Source organism: Salvia miltiorrhiza, chromosome 7, assembly GCF_028751815.1.
Source record: "Salvia miltiorrhiza cultivar Shanhuang (shh) chromosome 7, IMPLAD_Smil_shh, whole genome shotgun sequence".
In the NCBI taxonomy this organism is placed as follows: domain Eukaryota; kingdom Viridiplantae; phylum Streptophyta; class Magnoliopsida; order Lamiales; family Lamiaceae; genus Salvia; species Salvia miltiorrhiza.
Window position 1 is genome coordinate 36,626,952 of NC_080393.1, and position 19,289 is coordinate 36,646,240.

General features: G+C 36.2%; 1 protein-coding gene and 3 long non-coding RNA genes across 5 annotated transcripts; all 4 read right to left on the reverse strand.

Annotated features, from left to right (window-relative positions):
- Positions 1-789: 789 nt before the first annotated feature.
- Positions 790-5,276, reverse strand: LOC130996238 (uncharacterized). Of its 2 annotated transcripts, XR_009092454.1 has the most exons (4): positions 5,025-5,267; positions 3,784-4,380; positions 1,708-3,298; positions 790-1,063 (listed from the first exon to the last, which is right to left on the reverse strand). It is a non-coding gene; the product is annotated as an uncharacterized LOC130996238 (long non-coding RNA). The 2 variants fall into 2 exon arrangements; XR_009092453.1 differs by having other exon boundaries at positions 1,708-4,380; positions 5,025-5,276.
- A 2,675-nt stretch (positions 5,277-7,951) lies between these two features.
- LOC130996239 (protein FAR1-RELATED SEQUENCE 5-like) lies at positions 7,952-11,307 on the reverse strand. Its single transcript, XM_057921745.1, has 3 exons — positions 10,954-11,307; positions 9,689-10,481; positions 7,952-9,481 (listed from the first exon to the last, which is right to left on the reverse strand). Exons 1-3 carry the CDS (start codon positions 11,009-11,011, stop codon positions 8,059-8,061), a joined length of 2,274 nt encoding a protein of 757 aa, XP_057777728.1. The 5' UTR covers positions 11,012-11,307; the 3' UTR covers positions 7,952-8,058.
- Positions 11,308-14,256: 2,949 nt separating this feature from the next.
- Positions 14,257-15,467, reverse strand: LOC130996243 (uncharacterized). The gene is made up of 3 exons (XR_009092457.1): positions 15,247-15,467; positions 14,850-15,142; positions 14,257-14,742 (listed from the first exon to the last, which is right to left on the reverse strand). It is a non-coding gene; the product is annotated as an uncharacterized LOC130996243 (long non-coding RNA).
- A 1,308-nt stretch (positions 15,468-16,775) lies between these two features.
- Positions 16,776-18,483, reverse strand: LOC130996247 (uncharacterized). The gene is made up of 3 exons (XR_009092460.1): positions 18,144-18,483; positions 17,231-17,290; positions 16,776-17,160 (listed from the first exon to the last, which is right to left on the reverse strand). It is a non-coding gene; the product is annotated as an uncharacterized LOC130996247 (long non-coding RNA).
- Positions 18,484-19,289: the final 806 nt, after the last annotated feature.

The following is a 19,289-nucleotide window of genomic DNA, read 5'->3' on the forward strand; positions in this document are numbered from 1 at the left end:
TCGATCGCGGTGGACATGTTCAGCCAAATCAGGTAGTTGTTCAAATAACTAACTGTTAATTGAACAAGTGTTTTCACAGTTGAACATATTTTGGGTTTTATATACTTATATGTTCTTGCTTACGATTATAGGTGGATATCGGTTTAGATACTTTGGGTGACGGCCTTGATGCTACGCCGGCGATGAACAAGGTCCGTGTTGGTAAAATATGTTAGTGTTTTTATATTAGTTACTTTAATTACTATTAATTATATTTTTTGGTAGCAGACACCACGGCCTGAAAAGCATTCGGACAACAAGGAAAACGAAGGTGGACGAGCTCTGGCGCCGGTAAAAAAGACCTATGTTAGGAAACGTAGGAAACTTTAGTTCGATATGGTTGTAAACATTAACATATAAAACTTATCAGGTGTGCAAGGGTAAGAATGATATTCCAAGTGGACGTAAACGGTTGGTTTTGAGAAGCAGATCGTTGAATGTAGGAAACAACATCCCTAACTCTTAATTTCGAATTATAAATTAACTATGTATGTTATTTGGTTGATGCATCTTTTGTTTTTGAAGATTGTTGGTGATTTATGTGAAAATGGGAACACACCCATTAAAGGACGGTTGTTCAAAACGATGAAATTGAGGTCACCATATATCCAGCGGGAAATTTGTTGTCACGACCGGCCTTAATTAAGGATAATTAATCCGGGAAAACCATGACTGGGGAAGGGAAATTAAGAAGCGGGTTTAGAAAGGGGTGCATAAAAGAATACTCAAAGAGCTTGAATACGCGTGAAATATTCCTTAAAAAGGAAAAAGGCATAGTTCGCATAAAAAGGGTACTCAAAGAACTTGTATACGCGTTATATTCCTTAAAAGGAAAAAGGCATCATTAGGGGCTTGGCTAAAACATTATCAGAGTTTGCAACGGAAGGCGTAACTGAAATAATCAGTGTTTACAGCGGAAAGCATAACTGTGATACATGTATGAAGACATGTATCCTTTCTGAGCCTACTTTAAGTTCGACAAAAACTCCACTCAGCAACACTTCATCGCCCATCACAGCTCAACCTGCACAATCATAAACATCGAAGGGCTAAGTACAAAAGTACTTAGTGGGCAGTTGCCAAGCATATAACATAACATCAACAACAAAACACAACATCGCATAAGAGGCATGAGTTTCTTTCATATCATTTGCTCATTAAATATTTCCAAATTCATAAATAGCATAAGGGCATTCTTCATCATCAATCTTCATTAACAAACATCGTGTCGTGGAGAAGGCCTTCCCCAACGAACACGGGCATCGCGCCGTGAAGGGGGCCTCCCTCAGCGGTCACGGCATCGTACTATTGAGGGAGGCCTCCCCCAATAGACGTTGTAACACTGGCATACTGGCATACTGGCATCGCGCCGCGAGAGAGGCCTCTCTCAGCGGACACGGGCATCGCGCCGTGAGGAAGGCCCTCCTCAGCGGACACGGCATCGTACTGTTGAGGGAGGCCTCCCCCAACAGACGCAAGCATCAAACATAAGCATAAACTTATCAGCGTAAAGCATTCAAGCGTAAATAAGCGTAATCATTTAACGTGCATCATAATAAAGCTTAACTCATTTAAGCGTAATAAAGCATACCATACTTGAAGATCCAATTTGCATTTTAAAGCATAACATTTGCATAGCATTTTATTTACGCGTAAGGAATTGCCCACCTCAATTGTTCTTAAAGCTGGCGTGGAGTCGTTTCTTCTTCGGCTTCACTTTCTGTCGCCCGGACCTTTTGGATGGCTGGAATCGCCTTGCAAAACACTGCCGGAGCAGTGTGCTTATGGCAGAACTCGTGGCTGCTCTTCGGTTCCTTAGTGAAGAATGAAGATGATGAAAAGATTGTTGCCTGTATAATGGAATGTTAGATGCATTCTTGCGTGTGGTGGGGAAGGGAGTAGGTGGAAAGTTTGGTGTAGTGGAATTAGTGGAGTGGAAAGGGTGGTGAGAAAAAATGTAGTGGAAGAAAGCAAAAGGTGATGGAGATAGTTGGTGGAGTGGAGAAGTGGAGATTATGCGTGTATAGTGTAGGAAACATTAGGGAGTGGAAAAATAATGATTTGTAAAGTATTGAAGTTACAAGTATTTGTAAAACTAATATTGGGTTCTACTAAATAACGACGCTTCGTTATAACTCTCTACGAATTACATATTTTATAATTCGTTTTATAAGTCGAAAATTAATCACGACTTCAAGTAAATAATAGAAATACTATTTCTATCGCATATAAATTAATAACTTGACTTTGCTAAGTCAGTTATCAAACTGGATAATAAATTATTGAATGGCTCAATAATCCTCGTCGCGTTTTTCTTATACGTTATAAAAGTATAAAGCTAAAATAATAACTCCGTCTCTGATAAAAAAAAAAAAATCAGGACCATAAACTGGATTCATTTATAAAAATTGCATTTACTAGTTTTTATCATAAATAAAAGAGCGGGCTACTACATACTACCCCTCTTAACAAAAATTTCGTCCCGAAATTTGCATATCTCTGTTAAAACAATCCGGGTACTTCTCTTTCATTTTGTCTTCAAACTCCCACGTAATTTTTTTTATATCTGCGGTGCCTCCATAAGATTTTCACTGATGTGATTGAAACTGATTTCGCAAGTGTCCACGTATTGCTGGCAAGGGGGTGTGGCTGTTCTCAATTGTTGAACCTCGTTGTTTGTTGGGGCATTGCGTGGAGTAGTGACCCTTTTGGCCACAATTGTAACAACCGTTAGTCCCGGCACGACAGACACCCCTATGCATCTTACCACAATTTGGGCAAGGTGAAATTCCTTGTTTTATTCAACCACAGATTTCTTTCCTTGCTTCAACTCGTAGAACTTAACTTCTTTCTTCTTCCTATAGCTTTTCGGAATATATTTATCATATAATCCTGTCTTAAAATCTTCCCAAGTATAACTTGCCCATTGTTCAGGTGTCAGAATTTTTCGTCGTGTTTCCCACCAGAAATCCGCTGATCATGTTAGCTGGAATGAGACGCAAGATAGGCGCTCCTCATCAGTACAATGTAGAAAGTTGAAGATGCGTTCATTTGCACGCACCCAAATCTCAGCTTCAGCTGGTTCACTCGTTCCGTCAAACGTAGGCGGATTTTGCCTTAAAAAGAGTTCTTCGACTCTCCTAGTTGGGGGCGGAGGGATGGGTTATGTCCTCGAGCATCTTGTGGTTCTTCGGGTACAGCGTTACGGTTTCTGCGATTGTTATTGTTTCTCGCAGGGCGTCCTCTCTTAGGCGGCATTCTGATAGCAAGGATGTGCCAATTAGTACACTCTAGCATAATCTAATACAATCCTCAAAAGAATTCTTGTACATGTTAACTTATTCTAACTTGTAAACAAGTCATAACTCCAATGACAACATTGATGTAGTAAGCTCTAAGGGTCCTTGGCATCTCATATCCATGAGTCATATCAATTCTTAAGCATATAATATCATATCATCTAAATTGGATACTTAGGCATAAGTCATGGAGATTCATAGCGGCTATAAAATCATGAGCTTAAAAATTATTCTATATGTATCACTTATCTTGCTGCCTTCACTATAACCACCAAAGATACAGTCGAATTTCTTCTACGTTTGCTTCTATGTTCTGTCGCAGTGGTGATCTCATATCTTAATAGCTCTATGTTCATAGGGATTCATTCCATAGGCATATTTAATCGTACTTGCGTAAATCATTTCATTCAATAACAACATAACAAAGCTATTGACAGTTACTCACTTTGCTATTACGATAATTCTCACTTTTTGTAAACATTAACTCAAGCTTGGAAGAGTTTACCATTCTGCTTCGTTGAGTGTGATGCGATGAAGTGCTGAGCTTTGTTGATTGAACTCTAGACACTTTATTGATCCATTCTAAGTTTGGCTTAAATAAACTCTTAGGCTCAGAGCAAATGAACTGCTCTGATACCACTCTGTCACGACCGGCCTTAATTAAGGATAATTAATCCGGGAAAACCATGACTGGGGAAGGGAAATTAAGAAGCGGGTTTAGAAAGGGGTGCATAAAAGAATACTCAAAGAGCTTGAATACGCGTGAAATATTCCTTAAAAAGGAAAAAGGCATAGTTCGCATAAAAAGGGTACTCAAAGAACTTGTATACGCGTTATATTCCTTAAAAGGAAAAAGGCATCATTAGGGGCTTGGCTAAAACATTATCAGAGTTTGCAACGGAAGGCGTAACTGAAATAATCAGTGTTTACAGCGGAAAGCATAACTGTGATACATGTATGAAGACATGTATCCTTTCTGAGCCTACTTTAAGTTCGACAAAAACTCCACTCAGCAACACTTCATCGCCCATCACAGCTCAACCTGCACAATCATAAACATCGAAGGGCTAAGTACAAAAGTACTTAGTGGGCAGTTGCCAAGCATATAACATAACATCAACAACAAAACACAACATCGCATAAGAGGCATGAGTTTCTTTCATATCATTTGCTCATTAAATATTTCCAAATTCATAAATAGCATAAGGGCATTCTTCATCATCAATCTTCATTAACAAACATCGTGTCGTGGAGAAGGCCTTCCCCAACGAACACGGGCATCGCGCCGTGAAGGGGGCCTCCCTCAGCGGTCACGGCATCGTACTATTGAGGGAGGCCTCCCCCAATAGACGTTGTAACACTGGCATACTGGCATACTGGCATCGCGCCGCGAGAGAGGCCTCTCTCAGCGGACACGGGCATCGCGCCGTGAGGAAGGCCCTCCTCAGCGGACACGGCATCGTACTGTTGAGGGAGGCCTCCCCCAACAGACGCAAGCATCAAACATAAGCATAAACTTATCAGCGTAAAGCATTCAAGCGTAAATAAGCGTAATCATTTAACGTGCATCATAATAAAGCTTAACTCATTTAAGCGTAATAAAGCATACCATACTTGAAGATCCAATTTGCATTTTAAAGCATAACATTTGCATAGCATTTTATTTACGCGTAAGGAATTGCCCACCTCAATTGTTCTTAAAGCTGGCGTGGAGTCGTTTCTTCTTCGGCTTCACTTTCTGTCGCCCGGACCTTTTGGATGGCTGGAATCGCCTTGCAAAACACTGCCGGAGCAGTGTGCTTATGGCAGAACTCATGGCTGCTCTTCGGTTCCTTAGTGAAGAATGAAGATGATGAAAAGATTGTTGCCTGTATAATGGAATGTTAGATGCATTCTTGCGTGTGGTGGGGAAGGGAGTAGGTGGAAAGTTTGGTGTAGTGGAATTAGTGGAGTGGAAAGGGTGGTGAAAAAAAATGTAGTGGAAGAAAGCAAAAGGTGATGGAGATAGTTGGTGGAGTGGAGAAGTGGAGATTATGCGTGTATAGTGTAGGAAACATTAGGGAGTGGAAAAATAATGATTTGTAAAGTATTGAAGTTACAAGTATTTGTAAAACTAATATTGGGTTCTACTAAATAACGACGCTTCGTTATAACTCTCTACGAATTACATATTTTATAATTCGTTTTATAAGTCGAAAATTAATCACGACTTCAAGTAAATAATAGAAATACTATTTCTATCGCATATAAATTAATAACTTGACTTTGCTAAGTCAGTTATCAAACTGGATAATAAATTATTGAATGGCTCAATAATCCTCGTCGCGTTTTTCTTATACGTTATAAAAGTATAAAGCTAAAATAATAACTCCGTCTCTGATAAAAAAAAAAAAAATCAGGACCATAAACTGGATTCATTTATAAAAATTGCATTTACTAGTTTTTATCATAAATAAAAGAGCGGGCTACTACATTTGTACATCAAAACAATTGAACCAATCTGAGAAAGAATTGGGGTTGTATGCGATGTACAAAGATGATGAGGCAGAGTATGTTCATGATCAATTAATTTTATTTTTTAACGTGAATTTTCATATGAAGTTAGTCGTACTTAATATTCATACAGGAATGAAGTCATGTTCTCATATAAGGATATAGATCTACATAGAATTGACATGTATACTTTGAGGAGGGGTACAATTATTGGAAACCATGTATTGAACGCATGGATTTTGCTACTAAACAGTAGAGAGGAAATCAGGGCAAACACATCACCCGTTCGTTTTTTTGCATCGATGAATATCTATGTAAGTATATTTACATATGTTAGATAGATTTATAGTGTTGTACAAAAAAAATGTGTTGTTAATTTATTTAAACTTTTTTTGTGGCTTTAACACTAGCTGGACATTATAGCCCCCAAGAACATGCTTTACGAGACGCGTCAAAAAAAGTTTTTTGAGACTTTGGATGCGGAGCTCAGTGAATACCACAATACTCCGCTGAAATTCATGGATCTAGTAAGTATCTTACATAAAATTTATGTACATTTTATTGTATACGATTTCAATACATATGTGTTGTTATGACAAATTGTTCCTTGTAGTTTTTCTTTCCAGTGTACGAGCAGAAAAAATATTATGCAGTATGCATTGATGTGCGAAAGTGCAAACTATTCATACTGGATAGCACAATAGATTCAGTCACAGACCAGAATATAAGGAAATATGACAGTGTATGCTCGGTTCTGGTGAGTGTAAGCCTCATTCAATTGATATTCTTTTGAATAGTTAAATCTAAGATTTATATTATGCAGCGTGTACTGTTCTCGAGCTTCCTTGCTGCTCAAAATGAGACAACTAAGGCGAACAATGTATCGAAGTCTGAATTGCTGCCCCTAAAGTTGAAATGGGCTGACAACAGAAACACGCTAGACACAGGGGTATATTTAATGCGACATTTGGAAACCTTTATGGGCGATGGATCATCTTGTTGGAAATGTGGAATGGCATCAACATCACCACGTCAAATAAGTCGGATGCGTGTGAGGTACTGTGCAACGATCATGGAGAGTGATTGCAGCAGTGTGAAAGAAGATGTCATGAAGTCCGCAACTGACCATTATCGTGAATTAATCGCTAATCCAAACTTCAAAGCTAATTTAGTTTTGTTTGGTTGAGTACTTTTTACATAATATTCATGGCCTTTAAGTTTTTTTTTTTTTTTAGATTGTCGAAGACATCTTTGTTTTTGATAATAAAGTTCGACGAAACTGGTTACGTTATGAGTGTTGGTTTTTTTATTGCCAAATTCATGTTTTTTGCGAAGTATGTTGGTTTGTTCGCAGGCGTTCACATTAGAAATGTTGAATAACGGGGTTATTATGAAATGTTATATCATTGTTTCTTGATGAAATTAATACAAGCAAACATGATGCATGGCAAAAAAATGTTGAACAATATGACATCGTAATAAAGATTGAACAAATAATTACATGATTTGGACATTGATCATACAATCTGAACAAAATGTAGTTGCTGGTGAACAATACGTAATTACCGTGAACACAGTGTGTCCTATCTTGAACATTGATGTCGTAGTTTTGAACAAACCATAAATTCAGATGACCAACTGCATCCCTTAATTTGTGTGAACAGTACACAATTAAAGGAAGTCGTAACTCGAACATACTAATTTAAAACCAAACATTTGTACAATTGATACTTAAATATGAAATTTTCATAGCTCACACAATTGCAGTGTACGGTGTATAGACGGTGAGTATTAGGCCAATTAACAATATCAATGAACAGTGATATTAAATATTGAACAAAGGATATAAGTTTAAAGAAAACATAAATCACGATGAGCAAAATCATCCCTAATTTTTGTGTGAACATTACACAACGAACGTCGAACAAGGAATATAAATAACGCTGACAAAAAACATCCCTAATTTTTGTGTGAACATTACACAATGAACGTCGAACAAGGGCGTGTATAACTGAACATCGTCAATTTAGCCAAGATTTTTGTACGCGACATAGTGACAAAAAACAAACATACTAAGCAAAGTGTAAAATCGAAAATCAATGAAAAACCACACGAAAAATCTGAAACATCGTTCCCACGACAATTGACGAAATTGTACGAGTCATAATGACAAATAACAAACGTAATAAATTAACTGTAAAATGACAAAGTTGCTGAATAAAACAATTCAAACATCCACTAACTCATCTGTAACATCCTTCCCAGGACAATTACGTGAATCGTGGTTTACCATCTGATTGCATTTCCTGCATCTCCTCTTAGGCTTGAGTGCTTGTTCAATCATTTTCTCCCTTGTGGATTTCCTCCTCCCACCACAGCCACTGCCCTTAGTGTGCACTACAGGAGGCGGTAATACATCAATCTCAGTAGGTTTGGGTACACCATAAAATTCTTCAAACATTGCATGCTTCGACATTGAATCAAATGGTACTCCCAACTTCAAATATTTATCAGTGATACCCTTCAAATCGTTGTATAGCTGCTGACCCAGCGAAGAATCCCCTCGTACATGGCCGAAACTCTTACAAACTTCAAGAAAGAATTTCTGTATTGGGAGGTCATCCTTTACAACCACGGGCTCCGGCATATTCTGTTCATGCGGGGTTTGGCTCATCTGTGAAAGTTTGGTCCAGCGTGCGATAATATATTTTTCAGGAATCTTGTTCAATTTTCTTGTTCGCATGACAAAGAAAATGTGTTTGCACAACCAACCCTTTCTGATGAACAGCTTGCAAGAGCAAGAGAAGTGATCATCGATAGAACTGTAGCACACTTTAAATACTCCATGAACTGTGTCGTCAACCTCATAGTAACTGAGATTACCTTCATCGTACATGCGTGCCATCAGACAAGATACAGCAGCAGCCACGATTTCAGGTTGTATCTCATCCTTGAATATTTTGTTCGTGTATATATTTGAAGCATGAACTTCTATACGTAAGTCTGTGCACATATCAAATGAGCTGGTTTCATCCGCCATAGTGATAGTGTCGTATGAAGTGCGTTGTGCATCCATAGCACTTTCATAATGCATGAACAACTGAACCACATTTGCATCTTTATTAAAATGGCGCCTGAAGAAACTGTTCTCGCTCTCTGACATAGACGTTGTCCTAAAAAGACCACTCATCTTGACATCACGAAAATATGAAGATACCCAGTTAGCACGCCTGTGAAACATATCAGTGAACCACCTACTCTCAAATAGATCATACTCCTCCATAAAACGATGCCAATTCTGCTCGAATTCATGCGGCTCAACAAGATCCGACCAAACTATATTATTGAATCTTTCCTTCAGCTCAGTGTTGTCCCTTAAATGCCTTGGCAACTTTTCAACAACTTTCATTAGTATATGCCACATGCACAATCTGTGAGACGTTTTAGGTAGCACATTTTCTATAGCTATCTTCATCGCCAGATCTTGGTCTGTGATAAATACTAAAGGGTGAGATCCTATGCACTCAACAAACTTGTTGAGAACCCATGTATAGGAATCCACATCCTCGTTCGATATCAAAGCTGCTCCAAAGGTTACACACCTCCCATGGTTATCTTTCCCGGTGAATGGTGTAAAAATGAGCTTGTACCTACAAAGAGAAATATGGTGTAAAACACATGTTCAGAACATAACTACTATAGTGTTATGTTCATTGATGAAGTTCATCAATGAACATTTAACTAACACTATGAACATACAGAATTTCATGAAAGCAACAAAGTACACAAGCTACATGACCAGTTAACGTATACGTAAAATGATAATACAATAAAGAGTTCGTAAATTCGAAACAAACCTATTGGTTGAATAAGTTGCATCAAATGACACGGCATCTCCGAATTTTTGGTAATTCTGAATTGACGTCTCGTCTGACCAAAACATCCTCTTCAGTTGAGCTTCTTCATCAGTTTCAAAATAATACTTGAAACCTTGGGACTTCTCTTGCTTTTTCTTCAAATTGTCTAGCAGAATTTTAGCATCAACACCTTCCGTATGGACCCTAAGGTCTCGAGCATAGTTCTTAAAATCTATACTTGTGCATCCAACGTCATCATAATTACCAACTATCTCCTTGAAAAAACGAAAGGTCCTCATGGGTCCAATGTTTGCCTTCATACCACAAAGAAGGAACATTTGATGGACATAGCCGACGTTCCGACGTGACTTCATAAGATGACGTTTGGAAGCAGGGACCATGTGGTGTGTGTGTTCCTCAGAAAAGTCGTGAACCACATACCCAACCACAGCTTCCAAACGAAACACGATACGTGCCATGCAATCAACTCTAGTGGAGACCGTTTTGCGTTTCTTCTTAGGCTTCGTGGATTTCTTTGACGACGAACTTTTACTGTCACTCTTGAGGCCTGCTCGATTACAAACTATATGCCTGTGTGTTATGGTTCCATCATCTGCTTTTTTCCGACAACTCAAACGTGTACCAAAACCACTCGTGTTTGCATATCTGTAATAAAATTGAACTCCTTCTTCAAGAGTACGGAAGGCTTGTCCAATCCTCGGAATTAAATCTCTATCACACTTAGGGATAATCAACTGCGTTATTTCATCTTCCGTCCATGTGTTTACATCGTCTGCAAAATAAACGTCAAATAGTATCTGTTAAATTCAGCGTATAACAACTAACGCACGATCCATAAATATCTGTGAACAACATTATAACGCCTAATTGAGCTTCACTACCAAATAGTGACAATATTAAGAAAGCATTCTACGATATAACACCATTCGAATATGAATTTACCGTCTGCAAATCACACATGAAATCACTAATATACATTTATATAATCCACACATCATAATCCGTGAACAAACGATTAAGATGCAACATTCTACGCACGTTACAGTCTGCAAATCAAAGTTCAACTCACTAATATACATTCACGCAAGTTTCACACCTCATAATCTGTGAACAAGCTATTAAGAGTAACATTCTACGCACGTTTTTGTAGAATTTATACTAAAACAATACTATTTGAAGAAATTATTAATATGAACATAATAGATTACGATGAAACTAACACTTCAAAGAAAAAAAAAACTCACGCTGGTCCGCCATTGATGGAGAAGCACGCTGGTCCGCCATTGATGGAGAAGATGCCATGGTGAACAGAATAGAAAATAGAACGTGTGAAACGGCCGTAAAGAATGTAGTGGAGAAAATAAAAACCTAAAATGTAATATCTAAGTTGTAACCAAAAATAGAAGATCTCATGCAATCATGAACGCATGATTATAGGGATGATAGAACTCAATTCGGTTATGTGTTATGTGTCAAAAGTCAAATAAACCCTTTCTTAATAAAATGAATTAAACAGCCGCAGCATGCTCAACCGTTTGATCTCCCATAATCTACGGTTTATATTGGTTCCCCGTTCTCACATTTATCTTCTATTTACATATGATCCATTCCCTATATATATATATATATATATATATATATATATATATATATATATATATATATAATGAGCGAATCCATGGCGGAGCTAGAGATCCCAACGTCATGACAAGATTTATGCCATATCTCCTACAAAGAGTGGCAGAATCCAACGTGGATTCAAGTGCTTGGACGCTGAGAAGACGTCGATCTTCCACGGCCTAAAGTCGACGGCGATCTCGATACCTTGATGATCGGAATGAGTAGTGGTGGAGAGTTATCCAGTTGGTCTATCCATACCTTGATCCATTTATGGATGATAAATCTGCTCTACTTTACACAAAAAGTGGCCAATTTTAAAGTTTTTATTTTATAGGTTATTTTTAAAATTTACAATAGAAAAATGGCTAGTTCTATATATCATCTCTTTTTTCTAATTATAATTGGTGGACGTCGTTTTCCACTAAATAGTTCCTGCAGAATTATCAAAAACTAATTAGTATAATGACAAGCAGGTCGATCCCACAGAGAGCCGGTAAATCATTCAATTCCCTAAAATCTATAATTTTGGTGATGCCACCACGCCTTAATTTTGAGAAAATTAATTATAACTAAGAAATCAAATACTCAAATAACAATCTAGAAATTAATCAATAAAAGGTAACTCGGCTCGAATAAATCCATATCAATTTAAAGCTCTGATAATCGACGCAAAGATTAATTAATCCCTATCAACCAACCAGTTATAGGATACCGTGAAACGCAACGGACGTACCCCAATTCCTACTTACTGTATCAATAAACAGCTGGAGACGCCAGACCGGCTTATTTCCCTTATTAAAATATAACCTAGCTGGAGACGCTAGACCTAGATTTAATATTCTAATAGCATTAAGATGAAGGAACCCAGTTTAGATAAATTATCCTAGATACGCTAGTAATAATTAATCTACTAATTTATTCATACTACGAACACGGTAGTTTAATTTATCACTAATTAGCCATATTCCAACAATTACGGATTGGAGGTGCTAATTGACTGTAATCCAATTAAACCTAAGTTGGCCAGTGTAGGGGGTGAATCCGACAATTACGGAAGTGACGTCAGTCACGTCAGGATCGACGGGCACTAGCAACCTGAGACCACAAGTAACGTTAGAGCCCTTCGAAGAGCACCGGTGGGGGTGTCGATGGAAGGGCCTCCGACGCTCAAGTCAGTGAACGGATATAAGTAATAAACGTAAATAACGTAACTGAAATAAATAAATGATAAAGAGAAGATAGTAGTAAGCGATGTATCCGGAAGACCGGGGTGTTCAGGAGGTTGAATTATAGCTAGTGAGCGACGTGGAATGAGGGGCGACGGACGTCCGGGCTAGCGGGGCGATCGGAACCCTAGAATGTTGTGAGCGCGGAGGCGGAACGAAAGAGCGGGGAGAGCGGGAGACAACCAGAGTGAGAGATCGTGTACTAGTGCAAGGATGGATACGAGTGATTGTTCATGCCCTGATTGTGTTAGTGAATTAGTATATGTAGGTTACGGACCTACGGGCAGGCGGCTAGGGTTAGGGTTTTGCTAGCATACCCGTTGCAACCCTAGCAGTTCCGACTTCTTAGGAAACGACCTCCCGCGACTCTCGTCCGACTTGATCGCCAAGCAACTGCCGCGTTAAGGGTTTCCTTGGGCGAATTTATGTATCTCCCGCATATAGGCTTGACTTTGGGTTTTGTGCTATGAGTGTCGTATGGGCCGTTTTATCAGACTAGCCCGTTGGGCCTTATAATTTTTACTAATTGGACTATTACGAATTTTGTCCACTACAGCCAGACTTAAATAAAATCAGAATTATCTTTAAACTCCAGGAATAAATCGAAATCAATAGAAAACAATTTTATGCCCAATTAGGTCTCACAGATTATTAAATCAATACTTCATTTTTCTCGTCGAATTAGAAATTTAGCTACTCATAATTAAAGTAAGAACAATCAAATAAATTAAAGCAAACATGAAACAATAAAATAAATTGCAAAAAAAATAAATTAGTATAGTTGAAAACAAGAAAACTCGGTTGTCCCAATTTCTTGATGCCAGCCGCAAGTCTCCAAACTCCCAAAGCAAGAAAAGTACGTATTTAATTTCTCTAAACTAATAGAATGATGGAAAACAAAAGTCAACTAATTAAAACTTGATCTCCAAGTGATGCAACGTCTGGAATGCAAGAAAGAAAAGAAATAAAACCTAACCAACTCCTAAACCTTGCTGCTATCTTTTACTAAGCAAAAAATATATATATATAGAAAGGTTAAACAGAGAATGACAAATATTTAGAGAAAAGAGAATTAATCTGGAGCCTCCAAATTTTCCAATTTAAGGGTTCAAATTTAATCTCATTGTTTTCCTTAATTATATCTGAAAAGGCTATGTTTGTAATTGAACAAATTTATTTTGGTAAGATATTATTCTGCCATATCTTTATGCAAATTTCTGTATCTACATTCACGTTAATTAAGTTCAACATATCTTTAATTATCCATGTGTAATTCACAAATTTCTGTATTTGCATTCACGTTAATTAAGATCCACAAATCTTTAATTATCCTTTTTAGTGTAATTTTGTCATCCCGTTAATCTAAATAATTATTTATGTATTTGTATTTGAAATAGTATTCAAATATTTTATTTACTTGTTCGTAAATTTTGTTATGCATGTTCGAAATGTTTTATATTAAATATTTTATGTTAGTAAGAAACATTCAAATAGTTTATTTTGGTGTTCGTAATTATTTTACACTTGTTCGAAATGATTTATGTTAAATATTTTATGTTAGTAAGAAAAATTCAAATAGTTTATTTAAGTGTTCGTAATTGTTTAAAGCATGTTCAAAATGTTTATGTTAAGGAAACGAAAAAAAATCAGATTTCCCAGCAGAAACGAAAACCTTATTTAGATTTACTGGACGCAAGAACATAAATGAACATAACCCAATTTCTAAATGAACAGAACACAATTTCTAAATGAACAGATATATTCAGATTTCTTATTTAGATTTACTGGACGCATGAACATAAATGAACAGAACCTAATTTCTAAATGAACAGAACACAATTTCTAAATGAACAAATATATTCAGATTTAATGGACACGTGAATATCCCCCAAATTCCAAAATTGATCATTTATTTGACAAAAAGAAAAATAAAAGTGCAGATTAGACAGAGACTGCAAAGAGATTTAATTCCCAGACGAAGAATCCGACTTGGCATATTTATGAGAGATCTCTTTGGAGATGAGACGCCGAATCTCCACGGCCGTGCTGGCCTCCGAGGAGTTCTTACTGAAGAACGCAAGGGCGTTGTTCATGAGCAGCAAGAGATCGCGGTAGAACTTGCTGCCGGACCCACCCTCTGTACCACCCTTCTTTCAAATTATATTCCACTGTCTCAAGATCCATGTGCTGTCAAACCCACAAACAAGTCATTAATCAAAAAGTAAACACGCATACCAATAACCCCAATTCCATCTACATTTAATTCAAAATACGAGCACTACATAATCTCATACCCACAAAATAACCCAAAAACAATGAAAAATAATATTTTGCGTTTCTAAATTTCTTCAACAAATTAGAGCCGAATCTGCCATCTCCACCACCGAATCAGAGAGGAAGCGCCTCGCTGCGCCAGAAGCAACGAAAAAGAGTGAGCGAGAGAGATGGCGGGGAGAGCAGAGCAGTGCCGTCGATCGTAGCGATGCGCGTCCTCGAGTGACCGAATAATTGGCAATCGCCTGTGTCGTCTATATCTACTTATATCGTAGCGATGCCCTGCCCCTTTTCGAACAAGTCGCCGGCGATTCTTCAAAAATAGAAACGAAATAACAAAAAAAAAAGTATTATTCAACAATCGGAGCTTGAATCGATTTGATTGTTGAAAAATCGAAACTTCAAACGAAACCCTACCTTCAAACCGATTTTGGATCGTGGGAGACGAAAAGGAATCGTGGCCGGCTATTCAAATCTTTCGTTGGAGAGGAGACGCGGTTAGATAGGAGTAAATATTGAACCTACCGTTTTTACTATGTTGCAATTTTCACCCAAATACCCTAATGACAATTAAAATGTATTTTCGAACAGTTAATATGGTAATTAAAAATATCAGCTTGATTAAATCTCAGCCTCACGATCCAACATTTTCTAGGGATGGGATTTATTCTCTATTCTCTATACATAAGGTCATTCTTTGTTTAACTTGACCATATATATATATATATAGGGAGAGGGTCATGTGAGAACTCTAATATTTTGTGACACCTAAGAATGAATCCTAGCCTTTTATCATGTGAATCTAACGGTTGTAATTTGCCTCCACATCCACCGTATATATATGTGTTAAGGGGTATAGTAGTATTTCATGATTTATTAGAATCGGTTACTTCCTTATTCCATGCAATCTAATATCTCATATTTATGGTATTTTTGATTTGGTCAAACCACCATATCTTTAATGACCCACTACCACACAATTAAGGAGATTTCATCTTCTTTTATTATTAGAGTTATTTCTTCATCAATTGTTCATCGATTTGGAAAAATTGTCCAAGCAAAATAATCACACATAGGAACAGAATTATCTTCTTCACCAATGCGTTAATTCCACCGTTTATTACCTTAGTTGGTGGTTTGAATTATGTTAAACTTACTTTCTATTCACGACTGTAGTAATTGACGAACAAGCATTTTTCAATTAATGAGCATGTTCTTTGGTCAGGTACATCTTCACATGAATTTTGTGACCTCAACGTTTGTTATTCGACCGAACATAAAGTCACATTCATGTCCATGTTGAATTTATGCACATTTGTTCATAAGTACATTTGCATAACAACTGCAAATGTTATAAACTTTGTTCATTCGTGATTGAATTGTTCATGCATGTTGTTCGTGTGCATAAAATAAATGTAGATTGTTATTGATTACATTACTTTGTGCTTTGAAAAAATTTGATCTTACCTTTTAATTGGTAAGTTTATATGAAATATTGTTCATTTAATTTTTTGAAATTGTTCATTAATCACACTTGATTATTCATTATATTTCACCAACGAGTTCAACAAAATCACGCAAAATTTAAGATAAAAAAACTAAAAATTGCAAAGTTCATCAAACTTTTGAAATTGTTCATGAATCCCATGTGAACACTTATTCATGTTTGCATATGCACTATTCATGTAGTGTGATTACCACATAATTGTTCATGTTCTTTTGTGCACTATTCATGTTTGAATATATTTGATTAACGACCGCAGATACAACGTTCATGTTCGCATATTTCCTAATATTTCTAGATTATAATCAATTAACAAAGTTTGAATTAATTGTGACACATTCACAATCCTTTGCACCAATATTGAAGCTAATCATTAATTAATACTTTAATCAAATTGAATAATAGTGTGTTACCATAACAGATCATTTTGATGTCATATTGAATATCATTGTCATATACTACTATGTATTTAGTTTTAATATTATAATTTCTGAACAAAACTTGTTCATCCAATATCTAGATGTGAACTAGAAAATAATAGCAATTTACATGTAAGCAATGCTAAATTAAATACAATCTATTTAAGGACTGAACGAGTGACACTCTGCGTTCTCTTTCTTTGAAATGTAGGCGAACCACCTTCAGGCAATTGTTTGTTTGAGGCATCGATAATTGTATCCTTGACAACGTGTCCAGCAGCAGCCTTTGCTATACCTCCATCCTTATTAACCTTGACAACTTCTCCAGCTGCAACCTCTGCACCTTCAAGTCTTGCTTTTTAGCCATATATTCACCATATAACTTCTGTCTATTCCTCCACTTTGTAGCTGAAAATATTCATAAGTTAGTTTCACCGAATACAAAGTGTATTCAACATTCGAGTTACTTAATGCATACCATTTTGCTCGACCTCTATCAACTTATTTGCCAAGATGATTTCTCGATTTGGTGGCCTTGCTGTGATCATGAACAAGTAGCAATAAACATAAACAATCCATATTTTATAATCCTTAAAACATGACTACATCAAAACAAAAACATGAAAAAAGTGATATGTAGTAATGCCTAAAACATTCAGACAAAAAATATGAACAAACTTACTAAGTTCACTTGAACAACAAGCACATGAATTATTATAATATTCCCACGAATACTTACAACATTCACACGAATACTTAATATGTTCACATGAACAACATTCACACGAATTCTTACAATATTCACACGAATACTTACAACATTCACACGAATACTTACAAAGTCAAACCATGTTGTATTAGTAATACTTATAATATTCTGATGAACACCAATATTCACACGAACAAGTGGCATGAACAACAATATTCACATGAACACTACTTATATTACCAACACAATATTATGTACATTTACACACAATAATTCCATTGTAAAAGACCAAAATACACGCAGAGATCGTCATATTCACACACAAACAAGAACAATATGAAAATTTCTCGCCGGAAATAAATCATTTTCGGCGACGCCGGAAATAAAAAAATAGAGATATAATGTTCATATTACCAAATCAAAAAATCACCCCCCTTTCTCAGGTGTCAAATACATATATTCATCAAAGATTTCAAAAAATAAAGATATAATGTTCATATTACCAAATCTCCATACAATCCACCGAAAAAAAACAAAACAAAACAACCGACACAGATGAACAATTCTACCTCAACATCACCGGATTTGCAAGTTTTGTTCAAAACATTTGTTCATCCAAACATAAAGTGTGAAAAAAAAAATCAAAGCAATGGCGGACGAAAGTAACGGAAATTTCTCAAACCTTTTTCAATCGCCGAAGCGTGGACCGATTTAGATGAATAGCGCTCCTCTGAGGATGAATCGCCGAAGCTTGGACCGATTTAGATGATAGCCTGAACAACTTCTTCTTCCTCAATAGTGGCGGACGAAAAAAGAAGAAGATGAAAGGGTAAATGGGCTGTGAAAACACACAATATTCACCCAAGCAATTCTTCCACGGAATGTCAACGCGGTAATTCAGGGATTTCATTAAATCTCTAGCATCTTCCTTTTTTATTCACAAGCCTAATTACTTATTAACCCTTATTCTAATAAATCGACAGCTTATATTTTGGTAGGTAATATAATTTTTAATTATCATCTATTAATGAGAACCATTGGATTAACAATAATCATTGGTCTATGATTGTTCTTAGGTGTCACAGAATCCTAAATTCTCACTTGATACCAACCCTATATATATATATATATATATATATATATATATATGGGATTCAATCCCTAAAGTGCCGATCACCCCTATGTAATGGGCTTTTCGGCCTTAACAAAAATTAAAGCAAAATATTAACAAGAGTTGTTGGGCTAAATAAATTCTAAACAATTAATCTCAAGCCCAATCTCCAAACATCTTCAAAATCCATGCAATTCTTCATCAAAAGCTCGATTTCCACCGACGTCTTCCATCCACAAAATCCATCTCCAATTTTGCTCAATTCCTACATCCAAAATATCACAAACCATGTAAAATCATATAAAACATTGGCAAAACACACATTAAACTAAGTAACTAAAATGCATGCATCAATAATTATTAATTTAGCTCGTATTAAATTAACAAAAATATGACTTTTTTCTAATGCCATATACTAATATTTTTGCACACGTTTGCTTATATCAATATTACTTCTTACGATAACAAATATTACTTTTCTTCATATAAAATATTACTTCTATTAATAACAAATACTATTTTTGCGTATATCAAAATATTACTTTTGCTCGTTTTAAATATTAATAAAAATATGAATTATTATCATATCAAATATTATTTTTAGTTATATCAAATATTACTTTTTTCTCATATAAAATATTATTTTTGGTCATATCAAATATTACTTAACGGATATATAACTTCTTCTAATAACTTAATGAAAATATTACTTCTCCT